The sequence below is a fragment of the Mauremys reevesii genome, linkage group 22 (genome assembly GCF_016161935.1).
Source record: "Mauremys reevesii isolate NIE-2019 linkage group 22, ASM1616193v1, whole genome shotgun sequence".
In the NCBI taxonomy this organism is placed as follows: Eukaryota; Metazoa; Chordata; order Testudines; family Geoemydidae; genus Mauremys; species Mauremys reevesii.
This window is the reverse complement of record NC_052644.1, coordinates 13,053,124-13,080,952: the sequence shown is the minus strand read 5'-3', so window position 1 is coordinate 13,080,952 and position 27,829 is coordinate 13,053,124. Positions and strand designations below refer to the sequence as shown.

The 27,829-nt window shown below is 42.3% G+C and overlaps 1 protein-coding gene across 1 annotated transcript; it reads left to right on the top strand.

Annotated features, from left to right (window-relative positions):
- The first annotated feature begins 444 nt into the window (after positions 1-444).
- LOC120388847 (butyrophilin subfamily 1 member A1-like) lies at positions 445-27,829 on the top strand. The gene is made up of 7 exons (XM_039510939.1): positions 445-499; positions 8,625-8,822; positions 10,328-10,348; positions 11,268-11,288; positions 20,242-20,262; positions 25,546-25,572; positions 26,770-27,829. The coding sequence occupies exons 1-7, from the start codon at positions 445-447 to the stop codon at positions 27,297-27,299; spliced, it is 873 nt and encodes a 290-aa protein (XP_039366873.1). The 3' UTR covers positions 27,300-27,829.

The following is a 27,829-nucleotide window of genomic DNA, read 5'->3' as shown; positions in this document are numbered from 1 at the left end:
CCCAGCCCGGATGGGTTTTCAGCCAGCGCTGCAACCAGGGAGTTGCAGCGCTGGTTGTGCCCTGCAAGTGTGGACGGGGTGTAATTGCAGCGCTGGAAAGCCTCCACCAGTGCTGCAACTTGTAAGTGTAGCCAAGCCCTATGTCCCTGGGGACCCCATTTTGTGTTATACTTCCATTGATTTTGCACCTCCACCTTCGAAGAGCGTGGGCCTGATTTTCAGAGTTGTTGAGAGCACCCAGCTCCCTATCACGTCACCAGGAGCCACAGGTTCTCTGAAGAGGCCCCTAAGAACTGATGCTAGTGCAGGGGGAGGGGCGAAAAATGGCCACTCCCTCCCTCACCACCACAACCACTGTAAGCTTCATGGCACCTCTAGCAACACCCTCTTCTCCCACGTTGTCCACCCTTAAGGCCAGCCCTGCCAGGATCAGCCATAGGGAAAATGGCGTCCTGGACAAACTTGTATTTTGGCACTCTGGTGGGCGCTGCCTTTCCTGGTACTTCCCATTACTCCTGCCCCCCACCGCCTCCTCCAGACCGCCACCCATCACCCTGTCTCTCTCTGCTCCCCTAGCCATCCCCTCACCTCCTCTGGCACCCACTCTATCTCAAAGCCCCCACAAATCACCCCATTGGCCCTAGCCCCCAACTCCCTCCCCAGGTTCCCCACCCACTCCCTCCATCACCCCTGGCCCCCACTGCTTCCCGCAGACCCCGACTCTACTCTACCCCCCCCCTTGAAAATCAGGCCTTGTCTACACTACCAGACTGCGAGTTCAAGTCATTGTCAATAAAGTGCCTGTGATAATGGGTGGCTGGGAGATGGGTATTTATCAACAGGAGTCAGTGGGGCGTGGGATGGTTCTCCAGTTTTATGCAAGCCCAGGGCCTCTCCTTTGTTTCGTTCTGGAATATAAGATGCTGAGCTGTTACTAGATCTGGCTGATGGATCAGGGGTGGTGTGCGGGAAAGTGGATGAATGAGAAAACTGGCAGCCGATGATTGTTCAGGTCTGCAAGGACAGCTCCTTGAGTGAGCTGATGTAATATGTGTTCTCCCAATTGGTAATTGAAATCACAATGTTCTTTTCCAGGCCAACTAAAGAGTGAAAAGAGTAAGTTATCTTTGATTTCACAACTGAATTTTCCATCAGAAGAAACAAACAAACAAACAATGATATTCTTCATTTCATTGTCTAGCCCGGGAGAGTTCTTTAACCATCAGGTTTTTTTAAACCCCGTAACAGAACTGTTGAGGACTTCCTTTCACAGAAGCTTACTTAATTAGCAAGGAATTTTTGTACTTATTTTTTTCTCTAGTCTAAACTTGAAGGACTGATTTTAAGTGCCTTGCATGAGGATGCCTGTCTGTGGTGTACAGCCAGTATATATGCCGACATTTCCTCCTCCTTCTGGCCCAGTGTAAGGGGTGTGGCCAGGAAAAAGGGGGCATGGCTCAATTCCCACTACCTGCCATCGGCAGTAAGCATGGGATCTGTTGGTAACGAGAAAAGTTTAGAGTATCCTTCAAGCTGCTGTTTCCTGCAAGGTGGAAACATCTCAATGAAGAGCCAGCTCAAAATGGGGGTGGGGGAGATGAAAGCAGAATCTTTTCTCCCTCCTCCTTCACACCCTACCCTGAGTATCCTTGAGTGTTCCTTAGTCACAAAACATTTTAACACTTATCTCACATTGTAATATTTTCAACCTCTTTCCCCTTTGATCTTGCTTTCTCTCGCCTTGTCTCTGTTTTAGTCCTCTCATCCTATGGGATAATATAACCATGAATGCAGTATAACAATCGAGATAGATACATAGATAGATAGGTAGATTATAAAACGTTTGTAATGAAAAAAGCCTAAAAAATGATTCTATCTATCTATCTATCTAACTATCTCACCCTCGCATACCGTGTCATATTATTAATGAACTTTGTCCTATCTCTTACCTCAGAAAAATGTCTTTATGTTGGCTTTCATAGTACTGAAGGGCAAGTTACATCAAGTTAAATTTGAGCTTTGATCTTCTGACACCTCACTTTTAACTGCTCAGTAACTATATTTACACTCCACAGAAAAGTGTCCTTAGTCACTTTCTGCTGAATTTTATAACATGATTTCAAGTATCAGAGGGGTAGCCGTGTTAGTCTGGATCTGTAAAGCAGCAAAGAATCCTGTGGCACCTTATAGACTAACAGACGTTTTGGAGCATGAGCTTTCGTGGGTGAATACCCCCTTCGTCGGATGCAAGTAATGGAAATTTCCAGGGGCAGGTATATATATGCAAGGAAGAAGCAAGCTAGAGATAACGAGGTTAGTTCAATCAGGGAGGATGAGGCCCTGTTCTAGCAGTTGAGGTGTGAAAACCAAGGGAGGAGAAACTGGTTCTGTAGTTGGCAAGCCATTCACAGTCTTTGTTTAATCCTGAGCTGATGGTGTCAAATTTGCAGATGAACTGAAGCTCAGCAGTTTCTCTCTGAAGTCTGGTCCTGAAGTTTTTTTGCTGCAGGATGGCCACCTTAAGATCTGCTATTGTGTGGCCAGGGAGGTTGAAGTGTTCTCCTCCAGGTTTTTGTATATTGCCATTCCTAATATCTGATTTGTGTCCATTTATCCTTTTCCGTAGAGACTGTCCAGTTTGGCCGATGTACATAGCAGAGGGGCATTGCTGGCATATGCTGGCATATATTACATTGGTGGACGTGCAGGTGAATGAACCGGTGATGGTGTGGCTGATCTGGTTAGGTCCTGTGATGGTGTCGCTGGTGTAGATATGTGGGCAGAGTTGGCATCGAGGTTTGTTGCATGGATTGGTTCCTGAGCTAGAGTTACTATGGTGCGGTGTGCAGTTACTGCTGAGAATATGCTTCAGGTTGGCAGGTTGTCTGTGGGCGAGGACTGGCCTGCCACCCAAGGCCTGTGAGATCATTGTCCAGGATGGGTTGTAGATCCCTGATGATGCGTTGGAGGGGTTTTAGCTGGGGACTGTATGTGATGGCCAGTGGAGTCCTGTTGGTTTCTTTCTTGGGTTTGTCTTGCAGTAGGAGGCTTCTGGGTACACGTCTGGCTCTGTTGATCTGTTTCCTTATTTCCTCGTGTGGGTATTGTAGTTTTGAGAATGCTTGGTGGAGATTTTGTAGGTGTTGGTCTCTGTCTGAGGGGTTGGAACAGATGCGGTTGTACCTCAGTGCTTGGCTGTAGACAATGGATCTTGTGGTGTGCCCGGGATGGAAGCTGGAGGCATGAAGGTAGGCATAGCGGTCGATAGGTTTTCAGTATAGGGTGGTGGTAATGTGACCATCACTTATTTGCACCGTGGTGTCTATGAAGTGGACCTCCCATGTAGATTGGTCCAGGCTGAGGTTGATGGTGGGGTGGAAGCTCTTGAAATTGTGGTGGAATTTTTCCAGAGTCTCCTTCCCATGGGTCCAGATGATGAAGATGTCATCAATGTAGCGTAGGTAGAGAAGGGGCATGAGTGGACGAGAGCTAAGGAAGCGTTGTTCCAAGTCGGCCATAAAAATATTGGCATATTGTGGGGCCATGCGGGTGCCACTGATCTGGAGATATATATTGTCATCAAATTTGAAATAGTTGTGTGTACGGATAAAGGCACAGAGCTCAGCAACCAGTTGTGCTGTGGCATCATCAGGGATACTGTTCCTGACAGCTTGTATTCCATCTGTGTGTGGGATGTTTGTATAGAGAGCCTCTACATCCATGGTGGCTAGGATGGTGTTTTCTGGAAGGTCACCAATGCATTGTAGTTTCCTCAGGAAATCAGTGGTGTCACGGAGATAGCTGGGAGTGCTGGTGGCATAGGGTCTGAGTAGAGAGTCCACATATCCAGACAGTCCTTCAGTGAGAGTGCCAATGCCCAAGATGATGGGGCGTCCAGGATTTCCGGGTTTGTGGATCTTGGGTAGTAGATAGAATAACCCTGGTCGGGGCTCTAAGGGGATTTGTTGATTTGTTCCGGTGTTAGTGTAGGGAGTGTCCTGAGTAGATGGTGCAGTTTCTTAGTGTATTCCTCAGTGGGATCTGAGGGAAGTGGCCTGTAGAATTTGGTATTGGAGAGTTGTCTGGCGGCCTCCTTTTGGACAACCGCACCTCCTTTATCATGATGACAACCGCACCTCCTTTATCAGCCTCTTTGATTATAATATCAGGATGGTTTCTGAGGCTGAGGATGGCATTGCGTTCTGCACGACTTAGGTTATGAGGCAAGTGATGTTGTTTTTCCACAATTTCTGCCTGTGCACGTCGGCGGAAGCATTCAATGTATAGGTCCAGACTGTCATTTCGACCCTCAGGAGGAGTCCATGTGGAGTTCTTCTTGTGCTGTTGGTGGGAGTGTAACTGTGTATCAGTGCGCTGTTCAGTGTTGTCCTGAAAGTACGGTGGACATAGTGTACTTAGATTTCCAGAAAGCCTTTGACAAGGTCCCTCACCAAAGGCTCTTACGTAAATTAAGCTGTCATGGGATAAAAGGAAAGGTCCTTTCATGGATTGAGAACTGGTTAAAGGACAGGGAACAAAGGGTAGGAATTAATGGTAAATTCTCAGAATGGAGAGGGGTAACTAGTGGTGTTCCCCAAGGGTCAGTCCTAGGACCAATCCTATTCAATTTATTCATAAATGATCTGGAGAAAGGGGTAAGCAGTGAGGTGGCAAAGTTTGCAGATGATACTAAACTACTCAAGATAGTTAAGACCAAAGCAGATTGTGAAGAACTTCAGAAAGATCTCTCAAAACTAAGTGATTGGGCAACAAAATGGCAAATGAAATTTAATGTGGATAAATGTAAAGTAATGCACATTGGAAAAAATAACCCCAACTATACATACAACATGATGGGGGCTAATTTAGCTACAACGAGTCAGGAAAAAGATCTTGGAGTTATCGTGGATAGTTCTCTGAAGATGTCCACGCAGTGTGCAGAGGCGGTCAAAAAAGCAAACAGGATGTTAGGAATCATTAAAAAGGGGATAGAGAATAAGACTGAGAATATATTATTGCCCTTATATAAATCCATGGTACGCAAACATCTCGAATACTGTGTACAGATGTGGTCTCCTCACCTCAAAAAAGATATTCTAGCACTAGAAAAGGTTCAGAAAAGAGCAACTAAAATGATTAGGGGTTTAGAGAGGGTCCCATATGAGGAAAGATTAAAGAGGTTAGGACTCTTCAGTTTGGAAAAGAGAAGACTAAGGGGGGACATGATAGAGGTATATAAATTATGAGTGATGTTGAGAAAGTGGATAAGGAGAAGTTATTTACTTATTCCCATAATACAAGAACTAGGGGTCACCAAATGAAATTAATAGGCAGCAGGTTTAAAACAAATAAAAGGAAGTTCTTCTTCACGCAGCGCACAGTCAACTTGTGGAACTCCTTACCTGAGGAGGTTGTGAAGGCTAGGACTATAACAATGTTTAAAAGGGGACTGGATACATTCATGGTGGCTAAGTCCATAAATGGCTATTAGCCAGGATGGGTAAGAATGGTGTCCCTAGCCTCTGTTTGTCAGATGGTGGAGATGGATGGCAGGAGAGAGATCACTTGATCATTGCCTGTTAGGTTCACTCCCTCAGGGGCACCTGGCATTGGCCACTGTCGGTAGACAGATACTGGGCTAGATGGACCTTTGGTCTGACCCGGTACGGCCTTTCTTATGTTCTTATGTTATTCTTTGAGTTGGAGATGGCGAAAGTAGGCTTCCAGATCACCGCAGAACTGTATCATGTTGGTGGGGGTGGCAGGGCAGAAAGAGAGTCCCCGAGATAGGACAGACTTTTCTTCTGGGCTGAGTGTGTGGTTGGATAGATTGAGAATATTGCTGGGTGGGTTAGGGGTACCACGGTTGTGGCCCCATGTGGCAGGTAGGAGTTTAGACAGCTTACAGTCCTTTTTCCTTTGTAGAGAGGTGCAGAGAGTAATGTAGATCTCCTGTCTTATTTTAGTGAAGTCCGTTTGTATGGAAGTTTGTTTATTAATGAGAGTCTCCAGGTTGGAGAGTTCTTTTTTGATGTTTTCCTGTTTGCTGTATAGGATGCTGATCAGGTGGTTCCTCAGTTTCTTTGATAGAGTATGGCATAATCTCTCACTGTGGTCTGTGTAGTATGTAGATAGCAGTGGATTTTTTACCTTTAGTCCATTTGGTATGATGTCCATCCGTTTGCATTTGGAAAGGAAGATGATATCTGTCTGTATTTGTGCAAGTTTCTTCATGAGGTTGATGGATTTCCACTCCATACAGTTAAATGCAGTGCCTTGCATGGTGTCAAGTATCAGAGGGGTAGCCGTGTTAGTCTGGATCTGTAAAAGCAGCAAAGAATCCTGTGGCACCTTATAGACTAACAGACATTTTGGAGCATGAGCTTTCGTGGGTGAATACCCACTTCGTCGGATGCAAGTAGTGGATACATACAAACGGACTTCACTACATACTACACAGACCACAGTGAGAGATTATGCCATACTCTATCAAAGAAACTGAGGAACCACCAGATCAGCATCCTATACAGCAAACAGGAAAACATCAAAAAAGAGCTCTCCAACCTGCCCCTGGAAATTTCCACTACTTGCATCCGACGAAGTGGATATTCACCCATGAAAGCTCATGCTCCAAAACGTCTGTTAGTCTATAAGGTGCCACAGGATTCTTTGCAGCTATAACATGATTTGATTGTAATGTTTAAGATCTCCAGGAGAAAATTAGAAAGCTAGGACAGGTTTCTATGAACAGTGTCATTCTCACAGAAGCAGGCTCTCTTTGAAATGAAGAGCCATCACTGTGTTCATCTCACTGCCCTTAATAATAATATAATAATTGGAGATATACCTATCTCCTAGAACTGGAAGGTCCAGCCCCCTGCTTTCACTAGCAGGACCAAGTACTGATTTTTACCCCAGAGCCTTAAGTGGTCCTCTCAAGGATTAAACTCACAACTCTGGGTTTTGCAGGCCAATGCTCAAGCTATCCCTCTCCCAAATACATTATTATTTATTATAACTAAATAAAGGCTGTGAGTTCTGGGGGAATGCCCTTTCAGTGGGGAAACATTGTGTGGTGGTGAGCCAGTCTCTATGTCTCCATTTGCCCCTTCTTCTTCCCCAGTGTGGGGGGTTTGGCAAGGAAAAAGGGGCACGGCGCAGGATTCATATAACCTGCCTTCTGGAATACCCATGGGATCTGTTGGTATTGAGAATTGGCTTATCGCATCCTTCAAGATGTTGTATCCCAGAAAGTGGGCATATCTGTCTGAAGAGCCGGCTCAAAATTGGAGGGAAAGATGAAAGCAGAACCTTTCATCGCTCCTCCTCCCCACTCCTATCCTGAGCATCCTTGGGCTTTCTTTAGCCACTACTCCGGATGTTTCTAACAACCTTCAGGACGGTGATTAGGGCACTCTGATGAGTGATGGGAAATCCAATTGAAATCCCTGATCCACCTCAGGCAGAAGGGAACTAACTCAGTCTCTGACCTCCTCGGTGAGTGGCGTAACAAGAGGCCCTGGTTGAGACGTGGCTTGTGTGTATATGCAGAGCTGAGAAGGGCAGTTGCATCCTTTGTCCATTTCTGAAGAAATGAACAACACTGTTGCCACTGACCTTTTGCGCATTTCCTCGCATTCTCATATAAGCTTTTTGCACGCCTCCAAGGTGGGATGGAGCCCGTTTGTGATTGCTGAAATATTGATTTTCTTTTTCAGAAGAACTGCATGAAAAGAATAGTAAGTACTGATGGGATTGTCCAGTGGCTTCACCGCCCCCCAGGAAATGAAATGAAATATGTCCATGTATAACAGGGGGGAAAAAAAAGAAAAAACCTCTCTAATGGAAGAAAATTATGATTTGTTTCTCAAACTTTGTCTTTTCTGAACTCAAAAATGAACTTTACTGCCTAGAGATCACATCTTTTGTTATACTTTCCGTTGATTTTGCAGAGAGTGTGGGTCTGATTTTCAGAGTTGTTGAGCACTCCTAACTCCCAATTAACTCAAGAGGAGAGACAGGATGTCTGGACATATAAGGTCACTAAAATATGCTCTTAAAATCAGGGGCCATTCCTACAAATTCAACTTCAAGATGTGCAACAGCAAAAGGGAAGTCAGCTTAGACTGTGAACAGATCTTTCCTTTTTCCTTAATTTACCTCTTTCTTTTATTTATTGTGGGGGGAAAAAGTTTCACTTTTCTCTCACATTCTAATGTTTTCTGCCTCTTTGCTCTTTAATCTTCTTCCCAATGTGCCATGGTCTCATTCTTCCCGTTGCTCTTTGAGTCCTCCCAATTCTCTTCCATTGAACCAATATAGAGATGAATAGAGTGCAAAAGCTGTGATAGAGTCAGTTTTCAAGATTACCTTTTCATTATTAAAATACTGTAGATCGATTGCCTTCTCATGTCATGTCAGAACATTTGTGTATTCTTTCCTGTCGCACACATCCAATACATCCCTTGATGTTGGATTTAATAGTGCTGAATCACACCTCTCAGATGCTGTGCAGGCATACCGTGTGTGTCACAAAGGAAGTGAAGTAGGCAGGGAGCATGTTCCTTACTTTTAATTTTGCAACGGGTTTGCATTCTTTTGTAATAATATTTTTTCTTTTTCAGAGGCGCTTGAGATTCAGAATGGTTGGTTTGCTTTGATTTTTGAGTTTAATGTTAATCAGACGGATCACAAATTATTCATTGCTTGTGGATATCACAGTCTTTCTGTCAACAGACTCAGGGTTCAAGCCAGTGTATCTGAGGTGTCTGATGCAATAGGTTTCTGGGAGATGGGCATTTGTAACGCCGAGTCAGCGGAGAGTAAGCTGGTTCTCCAGTTTTGTGCGAGCACAGAGACTTTGCTTTGGTTAATTCTGGAAAGCAAGATTCTGAGTAGTTACTAGATGTGGCTGATGGGTGAGATGTGGTGTGTAGGAAAAGGGATGAATGAGAACCCTAGCATCTGTCACTGGCGAGTTCTGCAAGGAGTGAGGGAAGGTAAGAAGTGTTCATCCAATTTCTCATTGAAATCATACTGTCCTTTTGCAGGTGAACTCTGTAGATTAAATGGTAAGTTCTGTAAGATTTCTCAACTGTTTTTTCCCCCTATAGAAGACTGTTCTTTAATAAAAGCACCTAGTTCTTCATTTCCTTGTTTCCCCTAAGGCCATGGAGAGATCGTTACCCATCAGATTGCTTTTCAGCTCCATAATGGAACCACTGAGGGCTCTTGCTCACCGAAAGTTATTTAACTAGCTTAGAACATATTCTTTCTGGCCTCAAAATGAAGGACAGTTTTTAAGTATCCTTTTCGGCACACACAATGATAAAGCCGTGCCTCCTCTTCCGTTAACTTTCACTTTCAGTGTGTTCAAGAGACTAGCATAAGATATTTATGGTGCTTATTTTTTAAGGATAAAACCTTTTTCTTTAGCTGGTGGGTGTTATTAATTATGGAAATCATTTGAAGAAGATGCAAAATTTATCTCTTTTATATGTTGTCCACCTCTACGGAATAGTAATTCTATGAGTTTCAACAAATATTTTGTTTCCATTTTCTCAGCCACACTGTAGCTTCTGCATCCTGCTCTCGCTACACAAACTCCCTCCCATGAAAAATCAAAATCAAAATAAAGGCTGTGAGTTCTAGGGGAATGCCCTCGCAGTGGGGAAACACTGTGTGGTGTTGAGGCAGTCTCTATGTCTCCATTCCCTCTTCTTCTTCCCCAGTGTGGAGGGTTTGGCAAGGAAAAAGGGGCACGGCTCGGGATTCATATAACCTGCCTTCTGGAATACCCATGGGATCTGTTGGTATTGAGAATTGGCTTATCGCATCCTTCAAGATGTTGTATCCCAGAAGGTGGGGATATCTGTCTGAAGAGCCGGCTCAAAATTGGAGGGAAAGATGAAAGCAGACCCTTTCATCACTCCTCCTCCCCACTCCTATCCTGAGCATCCTTGGGCATTCTTTAGCCACTACTCCGGATCTCTCTAACAGCCTTCAGGCCGGTGATTAAGGCACTCTGGTGAGTGGTGGGAAATCCAAGTTGAAATCCCCGATCCACCTCAGGTAGAGAGGAACTAACTGAGTCTCCCACCTCCTCGGTGAGTGGTGTAACAAGAGGCCCTGGTTGAGACGTGGCTTGTGTGTGTATGCAGAGCTGAGAAGGGCAGTTGCATCCTTTGTCCATTTCTGAAGAAATGAACAACACTGTTGCCACTGACCTTTTGTACATTTCCTCGCATTCTCATATAAGCTCTTTGCCCTCCTCCAAGGTGGGATGGAGCCCGTTTGTGAATGCTGAAATATTGATTTTCTTTTTCAGGAGAAATGCAGGAAAAGAATAGTAAGTACAGATGGGATTGTCCGGTGGCTTCAGTGGCCCCCAAGAAATGAAATGAAATACGTCCACGTATAACTAAATAACAGGGGGAAAAGACCAAGAAAAAACCTCTCTAATGGAAGAAAATTATGATTTGTTTCTCAAACTTTGTCTTTTCTGAGCTAAAAAATGAACTTTACTACCTAGAGATCACATCTTTTGTTATACTTTCCGTTGATTTTGCAGAGAGTGTGGGTCTGATTTTCAGAGTTGTTGAGCACTGCTAACTCCCAATTAACTCAAGAGGAGAGACAGGATGTCTGGACATATAAGGTCACTAAAATACACTCTTTAAATCACGGGCCACTCTTGCAAATTCAACTTCAAGATGTGCAACAGGAAAAGGGAAGTCAGCTTAGACTCTGAACAGACCTTCCCTTTTCCTTAATTTACCTCTTTCTATTAATTATTGTGGGGGGGGGGGAAGTTTCACTTTTCTCTCACATTCTAATGTTTTCTGCCTCTTTGCTCTTTAATCTTTTTCCCAATGTTCCATGGTCTCATTCTTCCCGTTGCTCTTTGAGTCCTCCCAATTCTCTTCCATCGAACCAATATAGAGATGAATAGAGTGTAAAATTTGTGATAGAGTCAGTTTTCAAGATTACCTTTTCATTATTAAAATACTGTAGTTTGATCGCCCTCTCATGTCATGTCAGAACATTTGTGTATTCTTTCCTGTCGCATACATCCAATACATCCCTTGATGTTGGATTTCATAGTGCTGAATCACACCTCCCAGATGCTGTGCAGACTTCTGTGTGTGTCACAAAGGAAGCGAAGTAGGGCAGGGAGTGTGTTCCTTCTTTTAATTTTGCTACGGGTTTGCATATTGAAAGACTTGCATTATTTTGACATCATATTTTTCTTTTTTTTACTCTTTCAGAGGCGCTTGAGACACAGAATGGTAGGTTTCCTTTGATTTTTGAGTTTAGTGTTAATCAAACTGATCGCAAGTTATTCGTTGCTTGTGGGTATCACAATCATTCCGTCAACAGGCTCATGGTTCAAGCAGTGTATCTGAGGTGTCTGATGCAATAGGTGTCTGGGAGATGGACATTTGTAACCCTGCGTGAGTTAATAGTTCTGCAACTTCACATTTGAGTTCTTTCAGAACTCTTGGGTGAATGTCATCTGGTCCCGGTGACTTGTTTATGTTGAGTTTATCAATTAATTCCAAAACCTCCTCTAGTGACACTTCAATCTGTTACAGTTCCTCAGATTTGTCACCTACAAAAGCTGGATCAGGTTTGGGAATCTCCCTAACATCCTCAGCCGTGAAGACTGAAGCAAAGAATCCATTTAATTTCTCCACAATAACTTTATCATCTTTAAGCGCTCTTTTTGTATCTTGATCATCAAGGAGCCCCACTGGTTGTTTAGCAGGCTTCCTGCTTCTGATGTACTTAAAAACATTTTGTTATTACCTTTTGAGTTTTTGGCTAGCCGTTCTTCAAACTCCTCTTTGGCTTTTCTTATTACACTCTTGCACTTAATTTGGCATTGTTTATGCTCCTTTCTATTTGCCTCACTAGGATTTGACTTCCACTTTTTAAAAGAAGTCTTTTTATCTCTCACTGCTTCTTTTACATGGTTGTTAAGCCACGGTGGCTCTTTTTTAGTTCTTTTACTGTGTTTCTTAATTTGGGGTATGCATTGAAGTTGGGCCTCTATTATGGTGTCTTTAAAAAGCGCCCATGCAGCTTGCAGGGATTTCACTTTAGTCACTGTACCTTTTAACTTTTGTTTAACTAACTCCCTCATTTTTGCATAGTTCCCTCTTTTGAAATTAAATGCCACAATGTTGGGCTGTTGAGATGTTCTTCCCACCACAGGGATGTTGAATGCTATTGTATTATGGTCACTATTTCCAAGCGGTCGTGTTATAGTTACCTCTTGGACCAGATCCTGCGCTCCACTCAGGATTAAATCTAGAGTTCCCTCTCCCCTTTTGGGTTCCCGTACCAGCTGCTCCACGAAGCAGTCATTTAAAGTATCGAGATATTTTATCTCTGCATTTCATCTTGAAGTGAAATGTTCCCAGTCAATATGGGGATAATTGAAATCCCCCACTATTACTGAGTTCTTAATTTTGATAGCCTCTCTAATGCCCCTTAGTATTTCATCATCACTATCACTGTACTGGTCAGGTAGTTGATAATAGATCCCTAATGTTATATTCTTATTAGAGCATGAAATTTCTATCCATAGAGATTCTGTGGAACATGTGGATTCACTTAAGATTTTTACTTCATTTGATTCTACATTTTCTTTCACATATAGTGCCACTCCCTCCCCCCCGCATGACCTGTTCTGTCCTTCCGATATATTTTGTACCCCGGAATGATTGTGTCCCATTGATTACTCTCAGTCCACCAGGTTTCTGTGGTGCCTCTTATATCAATATCCTCCTTTATCACAAGGCACTCTAGTGCCCTTCACACTGCCCTTCAAAAATCTGTTTTTATTCAAATGGTCAACACACCCAGCAAATGAATTCACATATGTAGTTATTTTTCTTGCTCTTAGTAGTGGACTAAGAATAGCAGTGTTGACACAGTGCCAGAAGTGGAGGTTCTGGCTCCCCACCCAAGTCTAACTCTATCCAAAGCCCTGGATACTGACTTGGTCAGTTAGCCCAAGCCTTTTTCAGTGACAGCTGCCATCATACTGCAATTTTTAAGCAGAACCTGGAGCAGTGCTGTTATGTACACATACACCCAAGCTGAGAATTGCAAAGAAGGTTTAGCACTGCAGAGTATTTGTCCATTAGTAGAAATTAGGATGCTAGAGTGCATATTACATAGTAAAAATGTATGTTTTGAATTTGTTTTTTTCATTTTTCACTGAAGCTAGAGGATGAGAATGGTAGGTTTACTTTGATTGTTTTAGTTTAGTGTTAATCAGACAGAATGCAAGTTGCTTATATTTTGTTGGTATCACAATAGGTCCTTTGAGAGTCTCCTTTTACAAGCCATTGTTGATAAGGTTCCTGTGGTACTGAGTGGCTGGGAGATGGGCATTTATAAACGGATTGTCATAGGAGCTATTTTTGCTTATATAACAGAGAGTTTAGTCCCTTTGGTGAATGCATAGATATTGATGTTCTTTTCAGAAAAAATTCAGGAAAAAATGGGATTACGTCGTGGTTTCACACAAACAAATTAAAATGAAATGAATAACGTTATATATAAATAAAATGAAAAAAATTAGATAAAACCTCTGTAATGGAAAACATATTATTTTTGACCGTACTGTTCTCCCTCCCTCCTCTCTCAGCCGACCAATGTCTCTTAGTCCCTGGGGATCCCATTTTGTGTTATACTTCCATTGATTTTGCACCTCCACCTTCGAAGAGCGTGGGCCTGATTTTCAGAGTTGTTGAGTGCACCCAGCTCCCTATTACGTCACCAGGAGCCACAGGTTCTCTGCATAGGCCCCTAAGAACTGATGCTAGTGCAGGGGGAGGGGCGAAAAATGGCAACTCCCTCCCTCACCACCACAACCACTGTAAACTTCATGGTGACTGCCAAGACACCTCTAGCAACACCCTCTTCCCCCACATTACCCACCCTTAAGGCCAGCCCTGCCACGATCAGCCATAGGGAAAATGGCATCCTGGAGAAACTTGCATTTTGGCACTCTGGTGGGCGCTGCCTGTCCTGGTATCCCCCATTGCTCCTGCCCCCCATCACATACTCCAGACCCCCACCCATCACCCTGCCTCCCTCTGCTTCCCCTAGCCATCCCCTCACCTCCTATGGAACCCACATATCACCCCATTGGCCCTGGCCCCCAACTGCCTCCCCAGGCTCCCCACCCACTCCCTCCATCACCCCTGGCCCCCACTGCTTCTCCCAGACCCCGACTCTGCTTTCCCCCCTGAAAATCATGCCTTGTCTACACTACCAGACTGCGAGTTCAAGTCATTGTCAGTAAAGTGCCTGTGATAATGGGTGGCAGGAGTCAGTGGGGTATGGGATGGTTCTCCAGTTTTATGCATGCCCACGACCTCTCCTTTGTTTCATTCTGAAATATAAGATGCTGAGCTATTACTAGATCTGGCCTATGGATCGGGGTAGTGTGTAGTAAAGTGGATGAATGAGAAAACTGGCAGCCGATGATTGTTCAGGTCTGCAAGGACAGCTACTTGAATGAGTTGATGTAATATGTGTTCTCCCAATTGGTAATTGAAATCACAATGTTCTTTTCCAGGCCAACTAAAGAGTGAAAAGAGTAAGTTATCTTTGATTTCACAACTGGATTTTCCATCAGAAGAATGTTCTTAAATAAAAAGAGATATTCTTCATTTCATTGGCTAGTCTGGGAGAGTTTTTTAACCATCAGGTTTTTTTAAACCCCGTAACAGAACTGTTGAGGACTTCCTTTCACAGAAGCGTACATAATTAGCCAGGAATTTTTGTACTTATTTTTTAATCTGGTCTAAACTTGAAGGACTGATTTTAAGTGCCTTGCATGAGGATGCCTGTCTGTGGTGTACAGCCAGTATATAAGCTGACATTTCCTCCTCCTTCTTGCCCGGTGTAAGGGGTGTGGCCAATAAAAAGGGGGCATGGCTCAATTCCTACTACCTGCCATCGGCAGTAAGCATGGGATCTGTTGGTAACGAGAAAAGTTTAGAGTATCCTTCAAGCTGCTGTATCCTGCAAGGTGGAAACATCTCAATGAAGAGCCAGCTCAAAATGGGGGGGGGGGAGATGAAAGCAGAATCTTTTCTCCCTCCTTCTTCACACCCTACCCTGAGTATCCTTGAGTGTTCCTTAGTCACAAAACATTTTAACACTTATCTCACATTGTAATATTTTCAACCTCTTTCCCCTTTGATCTTGCTTTCTCTCTCCTTGTCTCTGTTTTAGTCCTCTCATCCTATGAGATAATATAACCATGAATGCAGTATAACAATCAAGATAGATAGACAGATAGAATTATTTTTTAGGCTTTTTTCATTACAAACATATTATCTATCTATCTATCTATCTATCTATCTATCTATCTATCTATCTATCTATCTATCTATCTATCTATCTATCTCACCCTCGCATACCATGTAATGCACTTTGCCCTGTATCTTACCTCAGAAAAATGTCTTAATGTTGGCTTCCCCCATAATACTGAAGGGCAACTTACATCAAGTTAAATTTGAGCTTTGATCTTCTGACACCTCAGTTTTAACTGCTCAGTAACTGTATTTACACTCCACAGAAAAGTGTCCTTAGTCACTTTCTGCTGAATTTTGTAACATGATTTGATTGTAATGTTTATGATCTCCAGGAGAAAATGAGAAAGCTAGGACAGGTTTCTATGAACAGTGCCATTCCCACAGAAGCAGGCTGTGTTTGAAATGAAGAGCCATCACTGTGTTCATCTCACTGCCCTTCAAAAAATCAGTTTTTATTCAAATGGTCAACACACCCAGCAAGTGGATTCACATATGTAGTTATTTTTCTTGCTCTTAGTAGTGGACTAAGAATAGCAGTGTTGACACAGTGCCAGAAGCGGAGGTTCTGGCTCCCACCCAAGTCTAACTCTACCTGAAGCCCTGGGTACTGACTTGGTCAGTTAGCTGAAGCCTTTTTCAGTGACAGCTGCCACCATACTGCAATTTTTAAGCAGAACCTCGAGCAGCGCTGTTATGTACACATACACCCAAGCTGAGAATCACATCTTCCAGCTGCTGTGTGCACATGCCCTGGATGTCACAAAGAAAGTTTAGCAGTGCAGAGTATTTGTCCTTTAGAGTAAATTAGGATGCTAGAGTGCATATTACATAGTGCAAAATGTGTGTTTTGAATTTGTTTTTTTCATTTTTCAGAGAAGCTACATGACGAGAATGATAGGTTTACTTTGATTGTTTTAGTTTAGTGTTAATCAGACAGAATGCAAGTTGCTTGTATTTTGTTGGTATCACAATAGTTCCTTCGAGAGTCTCCTTTTACAAGTCATTGTCGATAAGGTTCCTGTGGTACTGAGTGGCCGGGAGATGGGCATTTAGAAATGGATTGTCATTGGAGCTATTTTTGCTTATATAACAGAGAGTTTAGTCCCTGTGGTGAATGCTTAGATATTGATGTTCTTTTCAGAATAATTACAGGAAAAAATGGGATTATCTCGTGGTTTCACACAAACAAATTAAAATAAAATGAATAAAGTTATATATAAATAAAATAAAATAAAATAGATAAAACCTCTGTAATGGAAAACATATTATTTTTGACCGTAGTGTTCTCCCTCCCTCCTCTCTCAGCCGACAAATGTCTCTTAGTTCCTGGGGACCCCATTTTGTGTTATACTTCCATTGATTTTGCACCTCCACCTTTGAAGAGCGTGGGCCTGATTTTCAGAGTTGTTGAGCACACCCAGCTCCCTGTTACATCACCAGGAGCCACAGGTTCTCTGCAATGGACCCTAATAACAGATGATAGGGCAGGGGTAGGGGTGAAAAAAATTGAGCTTTGATCTTCTGACACCTCACTTTTAACTGCTCAGTAAGTATATTTACACTCCACAGAAAAGTGTCCTTAGTCACTTTCCGCCTAATTTTGTAACATGATTTGATTGTAATGTTTGTGATCTCCAGGAGAAAATGAGAATGCTAGGATAGGTTTGTGAACAATGCCATTGCCACAGAACCGGCCCCTGTTTGAAACGAAGAGTCATCACTGTGTTCATCTCACTGTACTTTGTGATGCTACAACGCATATTGCATATTGAAAGATTTGTATTATTTTATTTTCATTATGAAAAATCTGTTTGGCTAAGTATTTTGCCGTCCCATACCATGTCAGGACATTAGTGTACTTTGTACTGTCTCATGCCTCAAACATTTGCCTTAATATTGGATTTCATAGCGCTGCAGGCAAGTTACCTCAAGTTAAATTTGGGCTTTGATTTCCTAATATCTCATTTTTAATTGCTCAGGAACTCTTCAGAAAAATGCATTTAGTCACTTTCATCTGCATTTTTTAACATATAATCATAGAATCATAGGACTGGAAAGGACCTTGAGAGGTCTTCTAGTCCAGTCCCCTGAACTCAAGGCAGGACAAAGTATTATCTCAACCATCCCTGGTAGGTGTTTGTCTAACTTGCTCTTAAAAATATCCAATGATAGAGATTCCATAACCTCCCTAGGCAATTTATTCCAGCTCTTAATTATCCCAACAGTTTGGAAGTTTTTCATGGTGTCCTGCCTAAATCATCCTTACTGCAGTTTAAGCCCATTGCTTCTTACCCTATCCTCAGAGGTTCAGGAGAACAATTTTTCCCCTCCTCCTTATAACAACATTTTTGATGTACTTGAAACCTATCATGTCCCCTCTCAGTCTTCTCTTCTCCAGACTAAACAAACCCACATTTTTCAATCTTGCCTCATAGGTCATGTTTTCTAGATCTTTAAAAATGTTTGTTGCTCTTCTCTGGACTTTCTCCTATTTATCCACATTTTTCCTGAAATATGGTGCCCAGAACTGGACACAATACTCCAGTTGAGGCCTATTCAGTGTGGAGTAGAGCAGAATAATTACTTCACAGTCAAACCTGTAGTACTCATGAATTGCTCTTGCTTTGTAAGGTCTACATCTTCCTGCTGCTGTTGAGTTTCTTGATCATACACAGGATCTTCTGCTGCATGTGTTACTGTTGGAACATCTACTTCTGGACTACTGTCCTCATGTTCAGGCATTGGCATTGAAATATCACCTGTTGCAGTTGCAGAGTTTTCATTATCTGTAGTATTGTTTGTTGGGTAAGGTGCGTTTTCCAGTGGTTTGAGAAATGAAGTTATTGGCTTTGAGCTCTTAGCTACTGCTTCACTCAGTTGTTTTTGCCATCTCTTGCTTCCACCACTTTCAAATCTTCTCTTCGTAGTGATCTATCTGGTCTATATGTAGCCTATTCACACTTGAAATATTCTGCTGTAAATAAGTAGTTTATCTACACTTGAAATCTTCTTCTGTAAAGATGTACACAAATGATGAATGGTACACAAATGGTGAAAAGTCTTAAAATGAAGGAATACTAATTAAGAACACAAAATTAAACAGTCAGACAGGTTATTAGTCTTATCACTGAATCAAAACTCAAGCATGCAAGGTATAATATAACAGTCTGATCTGAACACAAAGGGATGACATATATATAGTAAACACAGACATGGATTCAGACAGAGGGATAATGTCCAAAAATTTCAAACGTGTATCCTCATGAAACTCACTGTACAAGACTGTGCTCACAAATTTTCACCTTAAATCTGGGCCTATAGTCTGTGAAAGCCTATGATGATGGCCATGCTACCAAGCTAGGGCTCAACCAACCAACCAGTCACCTCTTTTAGCTACCATATGAAGATAATAATGAGGAATTCTCACACATAAATAATACCTTAGTCAACTAGATGTAAAACTATAAAGACATTAAAATGTAACAATTCTCTACTTTTTAACATGCACTTGATCCAGCACCAGCCACTAGTAGTGGATTGTTTATATAATCAGCTGATCTGAGAGGACACATTCATCATGGTCTAATCTTGTGTCATCAGAACTGATATATTTCTATTAATATTTATGAACATTTTTAACTCTTTATTATGACAAAATCTATATCAGTTAACAAAAAAATGTCTTTTACCAAATCACATCTCTTATTTGCTTAAATTTGCAGCTCTAAGCTGAGAGAGTGTGTCACATTTTGGCTTGATAGGGATGCACATAAGAACAAGTTGCAAAACTTATCAAATGCCACAAAATTAACAAGTGTCTAAATCAGAGGCCTCCTTTGAGCTTGAGGCCCAGGCCAAATGGTCCTCCTGCCCTCTCGTTCCCCCCCACTCCCAATTGGCTCTGGATCCACTATAACCCACATCCCTTACCGCATTACTCCTTCCTAGGGAGTCATTTCCCATTTTGTATGTGTGAAAATGATTATTCATTACTAAGCGGAGTACTTTGCGTTTGTCTTTATTGAATTTCATCCTATTTACTTCAAGGCCATTTCTCCAGTTTGTCCAGATCATTATGCAGTGTAATCTTATCCTCCAAAGCACTTGCAACCTCTCCCAGCTTGGAATCATCCGGAAATATTGTAAATATTCTCTTTGCCATTATCTAAAATATGAAGATATTGAACAGAATTGGACCCATAACTGATCCCTGCAGGACCCCAGTTAATATGTCCTTCCAGCTTCACTGTGAACCACTGATAACTACTCTCTAGGAAGAGTTTTCCAACCAGTTATATACCCACCTTATAGTAGCTTCATATAGGTTTTATTTCCCTAGTTTGTTTATGAGAAGCACCTGTGAGACAGTATCAAAAGTCTTACTAAAGTCAAGATATACCACATCTATCATTTCCCTCCTGTCCACAAGCCTTGTTACCTTGTCAAAGAAAGGTATTTGGTTGGTTTGACAAGTTTGGGAAAGAGAACATTATGTTTACTTTGAATTTTTAATTTAGTTTTTATCAGATTGAGTACAAATTACTTGTTGATTGTGGGTATCATTTTTATTTCTGGTATAGACTGAGGGTTCAAGCCTATCAGTATGGTGTCTATTTTAACATGTGGCTGGGAGAAGGACAATTATAAAGAGAAAGTCAGTGGGGTGTGGGCTGAGTCTCCAAGTTTGTGAGAGTACAGGGTCTTTACTTCATTGTGGAATGCAAGATTCTGAGCTGTTCCTGAACCTGGGTGATCGTTCAAATGTGGTTTATAAAAAAGAGGATGAATGAGAAAACTGGCAGCTGATGACTGGGGAGGTCAGCAGGGAGAGCTCCTTCAGAGAAGTAAGGTCATACCTATTCACCCAATTTCTAATTAAAATCCCTCTGTTCTTTTGCAGACCAACTCCAGAATGAATATGGTAAGTTCCCTTTTATTTCTCAGCTGCTATTATCCTTCAGAAGAACATTAATATATTAAAAGATATATGTCTTCATTTAATTGTTTTGGCTCAATCCAAGAAGAGTGAATTACTCATCATGTTTTTTATAATCCCATAACAGAACTGTGATGACTTCCTTTCACACCAAGTTGATCCATCACCTAGAATATTTGTATTTATTCTCTCTTTAAGCTAAAATTGAAGGACTGATTTTCAGAAGCATTGTACAGTATGGACATTCTATAATGCCTTGCCTCCTCTTCTGTTCATTTTATCTTTGAGTGTTTGTTGGAGGTTAGCATATTTTTTTCTATGGTGTTAATGTTTCATGATGTAATTTTTTTCATGATATGGCGTGTATTAAGAATTGGGAAAATTATTTTGAGTAGACAAAAATTATATTTATTTTAAATTTTATATACTACTGTGGAAAAAAAGATGTTTTCTTCCAGGTTCTCAGCCACATTGCAGTTTCTTCACGCTGCTATGAGTTCACAAACTTCCACAAAAGTAATGCATCTGAGTTCTAGGGGTTTCCCCTTGCACTGTTGAAATGTTGTATGTTTTTCAGCTACTGTGCATCCCTCTATATCACTCTCCTTCAGTTCTAGTGCAAGAGGTGTGGCCAGGAAAAAGGGAGCATGGCTCAGTATCCATTCTATCTGCCATGTGCATTAGCCCTGGGATCTTGTAGTGACAAGAACAGTTTAGAGCATCCTTCAAGCTGCTGTGTTCTGTGCAGTGGGAACATCCCACTCCAGGGCCAGCTCACAATTGGAGGGTGAGATGCAACAGAACCTTTAATCACTCCACCTCCCCACCCCAAACTTCTCTGAGTGTTGTTTAGCCACAGGTCCAGCCATGATCTATACCCATCAGCCCAGTGATTATGGCATTCTGGTGAAAGGTGGGAAATCCAAGGTCTAGCCCTGCTTCACCTCAGACAGAGGGTGAGAACTGAGTCTCCCTCACCCTGGGTGAGTTCAGTAATAACTCGGCTAAAGGTTACAAGGGAGAGAGTCCTCCCCTCCATTCATTTTGTGTGTAGTTGAGCACACACTCCTGCTTTACTTGTAAGACATGCAGTAGATGCCTGACTCCAGGAGACAGCTTATGGCTGTGAATCACAAGCAGAGATATGCACCTCCCTCCAGTCCAGAGTGAGTTGTGGAACTCCCTGCTGAACTTCCCGGGCTTAGCATCTTCCACTGGCTAAATTAGGTGGCACCCTGCTGAGAGTGCTGGCTTTTGTGGAGCCCATGGTTAGACACCTATTTCTCCACCATGTGGGTAGCATCGTTGAAGGCTTGAGGAGCATGCAAAAAACTATGATCACATTTAATCATTGGTACCTTTGTTAAAAGTCTTATCACATAGAAAACCCCAATTAACGTGACTGTTACATAAATGGCAATGGTTAGAAAAAGCAAAAGTGTCCAGCATCAGTATTTCCAATTCTTTCAAACTCATATGGAATCCTGCAGAAGAGTGGAGGTGTCCGACTCCTGTGGAGGATCAGGAAATGCTGACTGGCAGGCTCTATTTATAATAAGTGATGCATATTCCCTCCAAAGCTCATTAACATGCATGAGGATTGAACTCCTCATGTCCATCTTTGGGAGTGTTTCCGACATCTTAGTTTCACCTGATAGGCTTCTTGGATAGTTCTCTAACATTTCACCTTAGCTACCAACTGTCATCTTGCGGTTTTCATTGACCTCTCAGACTCAGCAGGTTGTTGTTGTTTTTTCTTCAAAACATCAGTACACAAACATAGACACAAGCTCATCAGATTTATTATTAACTTACTTATGCTAACATTTTTATAATATGGCTGACTTATCCGATGGCCTAATTTGTCTAAGCTAAATATTTTACAGGTCTAAGCCCGTGGATTTCTTGCATTTCAGCTTTAAACCTTATGATATTTTTAACACATTACTTATCAGACATATTAGTCTCTTATAATAGGTTAACGTATTAATTACAAGCTATATCATGCAGTGAATAGGGAGCCTGACAATTAACTCAGTCCTTGTGAATCTCACAGGGTGACTAGCTGCCTAAAAGTTAGATGATGTTGTAAGGGGACAGTGGGCACCTTACCAAAATGGGGTAGATTTGTAAGACTGGCCTCTCCCCATGACAGGAGAAGGGCCAAAAAGGAGATGAGATGCTGGGACTGATAGGGCCTCTGGCCAATCAAAGAGTTTCTGATCAGGGTCAATGGCCAGTAGCCAGTATCCCAAGTCAGTCTGATTGACCCAGCTGCCTAGTCGATCAGAGAGCCCAGCTCAGGTACCAGACTCCATGTGTTCTGGGAAAGGAGACAGTGAATGCAGTTCTGGAGGAGAGGATCTGGGGCCAGGGACAGGGGGAGAAGAACTGTGCGAGAGACCCAGGGTAGCTGCACAGTGACCCAGAAACAGACGTGTGAGCCAATGCCAGGGCAGTTCTCACTGCAGAGAGCAGAAAACTGTCTTTGATGCTGGGATGGACTCAGCCAGCTCCATGGAGAGGAATGAACCCAGCATCAGAGATGGGGCAGCAGGGAGGATTTGGGGGATCAGAGCCTCACTGTGAGGGAATGGGAGAGACACAGTCAGGGGGAATTAGTGGGGCAGCAGGAAGGTCTGAGCTGTGGGAGCCTAGTAACTCCTCCTCATAGTGCCCTGAGACCTGCAGTGCAGGGATCTGTGACTGCCCAGAGCTGGGGAGTTCCCGGCACCCCATGAGCCAGGGGGAGGCAATGAGTCCTGCAGGGTGATTGTAGCTGGGTCTGTGGAGGCTTGTCTGGTCCCATCCTGAGGCAAGGCCCAGACAAAAGTGGCCCTAGCTCAGAGAAGGCTAGGGAGTCTGGGGCTCAGAGACGGACTTGTGTTTCTTTTCTCTATTTCTCTCCCTTTCAGTTGACCTTGGGTTACAGGGAGCGAGAGCAGACACTGCTGTGTTAATTGGGGTGGAACTCTGAGTGACACTATAACCCTGTGTGTGGGGGCATTACCCCTATAATGCCACACCCCTCCCATTCTGGGCTATCAAATCAAGGAGCCAAATTTCACCACCCGCACAAGAAATTGTTTCTGTTAAAAGTGTGTTATTTAGTATGAGCACATACAGAGGAAATAGTTCAGTATGTTTTTCATCCAAGAGTAGGAAGTAATGTAACAATTGCTTCAGTATACTGTATTTTACAATCTTTTAAATGCTTAGTATATTTTGAAAACTGCTAACAAGTTTTTTTTCCCCATTTTTAGGCTGTTGCATTTGATGTGGTGTTGTATGTGTGTGCTCTTCTTAACAGTCTAGTTAAATACAAAGCTACTACCCTAGTTAGATTCCCAATAAGTAATATTAATCTAGCTAATAGCTGGGTAGGAGCACTCCAGCTCTCGGATGGATCCATTATGGTAAGAGGAACAATTGGGGAGAAGGTACCATGGCGAGAGCTTAAAGTGATTTGGAAGCTACTTCGTGATAGGCTCCAGTTTTCAGGCTCCATCCTGGGGTCTCCCAATCAGCTGTGAGATTCCTCAAGAAGGAGGGTAATTGGTGATTGGGTTGCAGCCTTAAATCCAACCCCAATGTGTCCTGGAGACCCAGACGGCAAGGCCCTGCTGGTGTAACTTTGCTAGATAGATCAGCGGGAAGTCACCTGGAATCATAGAATCATAGAATATCAGGGTTGGAGGGGATCTCAGGAGGTCATCTACTCCAACCCCCTGCTCAAAGCAGGACCAATCCCCAATTAAATCATCCCAGCCAGGGCTTTGTCAAGCCTGACTTACTAGTGTCCCATGCCTTCCCACAGGCAGTGAACCACACCCAGCCTGTTCCTCTGGGTCATGCCAGGGGCAGTGAGAGATGGGTTGCTTCTCATCCCACCAGGATAATTTAGGGTGGAGTAGGGTCCCATTTTACAATATCCCTGTTCCTAACCCCATTACCTGTAGTGAAGGACATTTAACACCTAAGTCATTTGTGGACTTGAATCTTAGCCACTCTCTCATTTGGAGTGTACAGCTGCACCCAAACCACCAAAATAAATAGTAATGGTGGGGTGTCAAGGTTTTTTCCCCCACTCTGAACTTTAGGGTACCTGCATGAAATACTCCTCTAAGCTTATTTACCATCTTAGGTTTAGTAGCTGCCACCACCAAATGGTTTAAACAAACGTTTATGGGAGAGTCATTTGGAAACTCTGCCTTCCGCTAAATATTTCCTAAGTCTTTAACTCCCCCCTCTTCTGGGCAGATAAGACTTCTTCCCTCACCAATTCCCTGGTGAACACAATCCAAAATCCTTGGATCTTAAAACAAGGAAAAATTAATTATTCCCCCTTTCCTGGCAGGATTTGAGACTAATTTCCCTCCTCCACCAATTCCTGGTAAGCCCAGATCCAAGCCCCTTGGATCTTAAAACAAGGAAAATCAATCAGGATCTTAAAAGAAGACTTTTAATTAAAGGAAAAAAAAGGGTGAAAGGAATACCTCTGTGAGATTAGCATGCAAGATACTCTCACAGACAACAGATCCAAAACAGAGTATTTCCCTCTGGGCAAAACCGTAAAGTTACACAAAAGAAACCCAATTTAATTCTCCCTCTTATGCAAAAGAAGTCACACAAAAATAATAATAATAATCTAATACATTCCTTCTTTAAATTCTCACTACTTTTAAGAAATGTTAGATGTCTGATTTCTGGATCCTTTGCTCTGGCACAAGCACTTACAGAACAGACAAAGACTATTTCCCTCCTCCCTCTTTTAAAGAATCTTATCTTCTTATTTAGTCCTGCTGGTCAGGTGTCAGCTAGGTTCTGTGAGCTTCTTAACCCTTTAGAGTTAAAGAGGAATTAACCCTTAACTGTCTGTTTATGACATGAGGTCTGAATTGTTGTTAACAGAATGTCAGGTGGTGTGCATAAGGGGTGGGGGGATTGGGAGGGGAGGCAGTTTGGTTTATATAAGAAAAAAAACTAAAACCATGCCCAAAAAAGAGCAGGTTACATAATGAGATGAGGCATTGGCTTGAGGTACAGGACAGACAAAGCAGTTCTTAGGCAGACCAATACCCTGTTCAGGTTTCTAATCAGAGGAGTTCAGAAAAGGCCTCATGCAGGCATGGTGTACTAAGTCTGCCTGTGTGTGCATTCTAGGGAGATTTTCTGTGTATATTTTAACATCCTATTTTCAGAGCCAGGAAAACCTTTAATATGGGCCTCTTGTAATTCAATGTCTGTTGTTTCTCCCTCTGATTTCAGAATGGAGAAAGGCTCGCAGTAAAACAGGTAACAGAATACACATTTCTTCCAGCATTAAGAAATCATTGTGTGAATACAGCAACCAAATTAGAAACATGCCAGAAAATGCTGCTACCCTGAGAACAAATCCTGAGAGCCATCCATAGCTTTTACACAGTCTTTATTTAGGCAAAGCATGTATAGCAGGATTTGATGCTGACCTCAAACCAATTTCACATCAGTGTAACTTCATGGATCTATGTGAAGTCACTCCTAATTTGCACAGATGTGAGATTAGAATTAGCCCTCAGTGAAAGTTAGATCTGGGTAAGGACTGAGGAAATGCTGCCAGGGCCTCAGGATTTGGATCAGGGTAAAAGCACATATGAGGTGGTAGTGGTGATGGTGACTCCATTAATCACACAATCCATTAATGATCCCAGGAGTGAGGAAGGTGGGTAGTAGTGGCCAGGAGTCAAATGTGTGGGATCATGATGACATTTCATACTGATGAAGATAATGGTGAAGTTAGCTCTGGCAGTTGATTTGTGATTGTGGTTGATTATGGAAAAAATGAATGTGACACTGAGTGATGATGAAAGACACAGCTCTATTCATGGTGATTTATGGCAGATGAGCATATGCCAGTGGTGCATTTTTACTGCAATTTTCATATGATAATTTCAAACTCTTTCCAAATCTTAATCCAGCCAGATCTATCCCTCACTGAGGCTGGTATTGCACACAGTTTACAGATACTGTTCAAGACATTTGAACAAGCTTATCCAATGAGTCTGTGTCAAAGAGGGGAATAGAACTCAAGAATCCTGAGTCTCAATCCCCCACTTTAGCTTTTAAACAAAACATTATTTTCAAGATAGCCCATTAAAATATTTATTGTTCAATAATGAAGACAATAGGGAAATACAGAGATCCCACATTTCCCAAGGCCTTAGTTCAGCATGGTACTTAAACAAAGGCTAAACTTTAAGCACACATAAGGGTGGCACCTCCTCATCTGAGCACATCTACTGGATCAGGCCACAAAAGCAGGTTAGACAGTGAGGCTTTGTGAATCCTCTCATACATTTCAGTACAAGAAAAACATTGTCAAGCAAGCTTCAATCAGGCAAAAGTCCCACCTAGAAGAGAGTGCAGGATGGGGCCCACCCTATAAAGTTCCTCTTATCCCAGCTCAAAATGACATTAGACCAGTGCTTTTGAAAACCCAATCTCTCTTTGCAGATGACATCACTCTTGATGCAGGAACAGCCCACCCCAACCTCTCAATTTCTGAGGATCAGAAGAGTTTTAAACATGAAGCCCAACCTCAGAAAGTTCCACCAAACCCAGGGAGGTTCGATTCAACTGTCTGTGTATTAGGCTCTGAAGGATTCTCCTCTGAAGAGCACTACTGGGAGGTGGATGTCACAAACAGCACTGACTGGGACATAGGAGTGGCCAGAAAATCTATACAGAGAAAAGGAAAGATTTCTCTGTCCCCTAAAGAGGGATTCTGGGCTCTGGGTCTGAGTGGGAAAGATTATTGGGCAAAAACAGACCCATGGACCCGGGTCATGGTGCAGAAAAAGCCCAAGAAAATTGGAATTTATTTTAGTTGCCAAGACAGGCAGGTGACCTTTTTCAATGTAACTAATAAGTCTATGTTGTTCACATTTAATGATTGTTCATTCTTTGGAGACGTTTATCCATTCTTTAAAAATTCCCACAAAGAAACAATAATGAGAATTTCTTCAATTAAAGAAGAGGACTAAATTTAAAATGGCAGTGATGCTCAGTTTTGTTGACCAAACTAATCCCAAAAGACTCCTGATGCATTGTGACACTCTTGACCAAACCAAACCAAAGTATGAGAATGCTTTGCAGCCAGATGAAAGGCAAAGTGGAAAATCATTGCCTGTGAAATTATAATTACATGCATTGCTAATGCTGCAGGGGTGGCTTCCCATGTAACGGATGCAACTTTACTGGAATCCATAAAACTGAACTCACAAAGTGAGCTATTAATTAGAAATGAACTTTTTTTTTTATTACTAACTACTAGTTTATCTGGATAAGGCATATTAGTAGCTAAGAGTAAGGAAATAATATTGCATATTATACTGATGTAGCTGTGCTAGACCATATAACCAATCTTTGAATCAGGTATAAATACAGGTGAGGGATGTGTTTTCAGAATGGGCTGGCAATGATTGACTTTTCCTTTCTGTATTATGCTGTGTAATCTTTGATAAATAATTTTTCTTAATAAATGTTGATGGACCCTAGTTATTTGGCATCTCAT

Bases quoted from the DNA above. Each gene is read 5' to 3' on its own strand.
- LOC120388847 (XM_039510939.1), top strand. From the start codon at position 445: ATGGCGTCCTGGACAAACTTGTATTTTGGCACTCTGGTGGGCGCTGCC. The intron at 500-8,624 runs GTACTTCCCATT...TTTCTTTTTCAG, and splicing joins GGTGGGCGCTGCCTTTCCTG to AGGCGCTTGAGATTCAGAAT. The intron at 10,349-11,267 runs GTAAGTACAGAT...TTACTCTTTCAG, and splicing joins AGAAATGCAGGAAAAGAATA to AGGCGCTTGAGACACAGAAT.